The sequence below is a fragment of the Cariama cristata genome, unplaced genomic scaffold (genome assembly GCF_000690535.1).
Source record: "Cariama cristata isolate BGI_N322 unplaced genomic scaffold, ASM69053v1 scaffold6413, whole genome shotgun sequence".
Classification (NCBI taxonomy): Eukaryota; Metazoa; Chordata; class Aves; order Cariamiformes; family Cariamidae; genus Cariama; species Cariama cristata.
In genome coordinates this window covers 405-3,470 of record NW_009607700.1, presented here as the reverse complement: position 1 = coordinate 3,470, position 3,066 = coordinate 405, and the positions used below count along the sequence as shown (strand labels likewise).

The 3,066-nt window shown below is 45.4% G+C and overlaps 1 protein-coding gene across 1 annotated transcript in view; it reads right to left on the bottom strand.

Annotated features, from left to right (window-relative positions):
- LOC104159026 (transmembrane protein 183A-like) overlaps positions 1-3,066 on the bottom strand; it is a gene marked incomplete at its 5' end in the record, with an annotated part of 12,962 nt that overhangs the window by 9,800 nt on the left and 96 nt on the right. Inside the window, 2 exon segments of the mRNA XM_009696828.1 lie at positions 3-67; positions 517-528. Coding sequence (XP_009695130.1) covers positions 3-67; positions 517-528 — 77 coding nt within the window.

Below are 3,066 nucleotides of genomic sequence, written 5' to 3'. Positions count from 1 at the left end.
GCGCCCGAAATGGAAAGACCTTCCCCAGCAGGAACACAAGAAGCTTCCAAACCACAGAGGGATTTTACTAGAATGACAAGCATCGACACAGTAAGTATACCAGCAGAGAGAAAAATGTGATCCAAGTTCAGGAGATACTTCAGTGGAACCACGGCCCCAGCCACCGCTAAGAATGTTAACTGCATTTAAGCTTTCTGGTGAGTGACACAAGCAAGTAAAACCCAGGCCTGAGGATTACCTTGTCAGAGAAAGATTAGCACGGTGAGTGAATTGGAAACATAATTATTCAGGTTCTTGTTTTAAAGAAAGAACAATGAGGATGATTACCAGCACATTATGCAGATGATCCCACTGGTTTAGCTGAAGCAGTTTATAATTCTGAATAAAACAACAGGCTCTTTTTCTACAGCACTAACTGGTTCCCCTGCATACCAGAGCTTCCTTGCATGACCACCCTCCAGTCTGTATAGAACCACCACCTACTCTGTAATTGTTCTATGAACACAGAGAAGATACACTCCCTTCTCAGCAGAATAAAGAGATCCTGTGGCCGATGACACACAATCCATCAGCGATGTAACTCAGTGCCAAGCATACAAGAGCTTCACTTATCCTAGAATTTAGTGGAGGGACTCTGGCCTAATGAGAAAGTCGAGCCAGTTGGGGTTTGTTTTGGGTTTTTTTTGCTGCCTCTGAGAAGATGTTTAGACATATCTCTGTTAGGAAATATTATTTTTAAAACTTAATCTGTAAACTGAGGGCTTGTTAGGGCAGAAAAATCCACGTGAGGCAGTAATGACAGTCTTGAAAAAGAAAGGTGTGGTCCTATGTTACAGCTGCGTGAGGCACTGTCAGAGAGAGACCAGCATTCTAACAGCATCACAAACACTTTAAAAACAGTCTGTAAAACTCATTCAAGAAAGCTGAATTTCAACCTAATATGCTGGGTGAAGAAAAGGACTTCTACCAAGAGGCACCTGACCACCCCAGAGGATGCTTGCACTGCTTCAGCTTTTCTAACTTAGCACAAAGTGAAGCCCAGGAAGGTTTTATACATGACAGTTACAGTCACCAGAGAGCAAGACATGCTATTTAAGGGACAGAGTAGTGGGGAGTGAGGGGAAGATAGGAAATGATCATAAGTAAATTCAAGTGAGATGTTTTCCTTTCTAACTGTACAACAAGGTTTTGAAACGGTAATACAGCAGATGGAAGGAGAGTCCTAGGATAGGGCTTGACTGTACCCACTGACTAGAGACACTTTCAGTGCTTTGTTAAACCAGTTCTACCTCACGTTGCACAGTTTATGCTGTAAACTGTATGCGTTCACAGTACTGCTGTCCCTCACTGTCAAATCTCTGCCCTCTCTACATGGCCCTTTATAAGCAAAAAGAAAGAGAAATAGACAGCACCACAAATGGCAGCAAGTTATGACATCAAATACAGCCAAGCAAGAGAGGACAACAACTGACAGAGACTCAGAGAGGGACTTAGAAAAAGAAACCATCACACTCTGCAAAGGAAAGATCAACACCCGAGTCAACTGAATCACACTGCATTGCAATCTTGCAGAGGCACTCGCTCTTCATCTCACAATCCCCACCTCATCCCTGGGGATTAGGATAGGGACGAAAAAAGCCCAGGAAAATTCCACCTTGCCTTTGCTCCCCTCCCTGTGAAGCTCTTCACTTGCTGGCAGTCGCACACAGTGTGATGTTTACTTGGAGCCAAGAGAGAGGAGGTGAGTGAGGCCAAAGGCTACAAGCTCCCTGGGCAGAGGCTGCTGTCTCCTCCCAGCTGCCTCCTGTCCCCATGCCATGGCACACTGCACCAGATAAGGCTGTAACATGCGTCAGGACTGCACCAGATAAGGCTGGAGCACAGCCCTGAGGCTGGGGAGAGATCCTGAGGATCCCCGAGTAAGGAGGGGAAAGCCCCAGTGCCTCTGCACTGCAAAGATCTGAGAAAGGGGTGGGCAGGGAGCTGCTGTGACCTGGAGTCATCTAGATAGCGTGGAGGTGAGCCAGAAACAGAGCAGGATTTTAGCAGAGGGTTAAGCTGGACAAAGCAGGTGATGCTGGGCCTCGAGGTGGAGTAGGGAGAAAGAAAAGACAACTGAGTTTGCCAGGTATGATGCTGAAGTGCAGTACTTTGAGGCACCACCTCAGAGAGAATATAGAAAGGTGAACAGGAGAGGGAACAGGAAGCCCCCAGCCTATTACAAAGGAGGCAACAAAAGAGGGAGGTGCCCTGATCTTAAAAGCTTGAGAAGTAACAGCTAAAAAGGATATTCATCAGCATCCCTGCCCGGTACAGTTTCCCCACGACAGGCACTCATACAAAGAGCATATTTCCTTTAACCGTGTAAGACTTCAGCAACATAACAAGAGTTTTCCTATATGAAAGGTTCAGCCGTCACTATCAACGTAATAACGTTCACCTCCAACACATGTGACCAGCTACATTTAAGAGTTGAGGCCTAAACATCAACATTGCTCAATGCAAACAGGGTGTGTTAGTTCAGAATGCTCCCAGTAGCTAAAAACCAAGGAGGAAGTAGATAACAAAATACCACATCTTACCAGGAAACAGCTTGTTTATACGCTTCACCAAGGAAACAGCAACACCCTCAAAAGACCTCCTTGCAGCTTGCAGCACTGGGGAGGAGGGGGAACCTGTTTGCCAGAACTATCATAACCTTATTCCCACTGCAAAGAATTTTACCTGCTAATAAAGTTGTCTATAGTTTTATATGAGGTAATAAAGTAATAAAGGCTCCTATCATGTTATTTTCTGCTTCACCCAGGAGGTAACAGCCAATAGTTAATGGAAAAAAGGCTTTCAATTTCAGGCACTAACAAAGACTCAGCAATTCTTACTGGACGTGCAACGGGCCTTCTGCAAAACCTCCTGTCTAAGATCTTAAACATCTGATTCTGCAGAGGAACACAGATTCATTTTCAGCAACTAAATGACACAGATTTTCTCAAGACACAGAAGGAGAGTTTCCCACATCATGCAGAGGCCAGCAAAACAGGGAGACAGCCTGGGGAAGGCAGGCTCCCC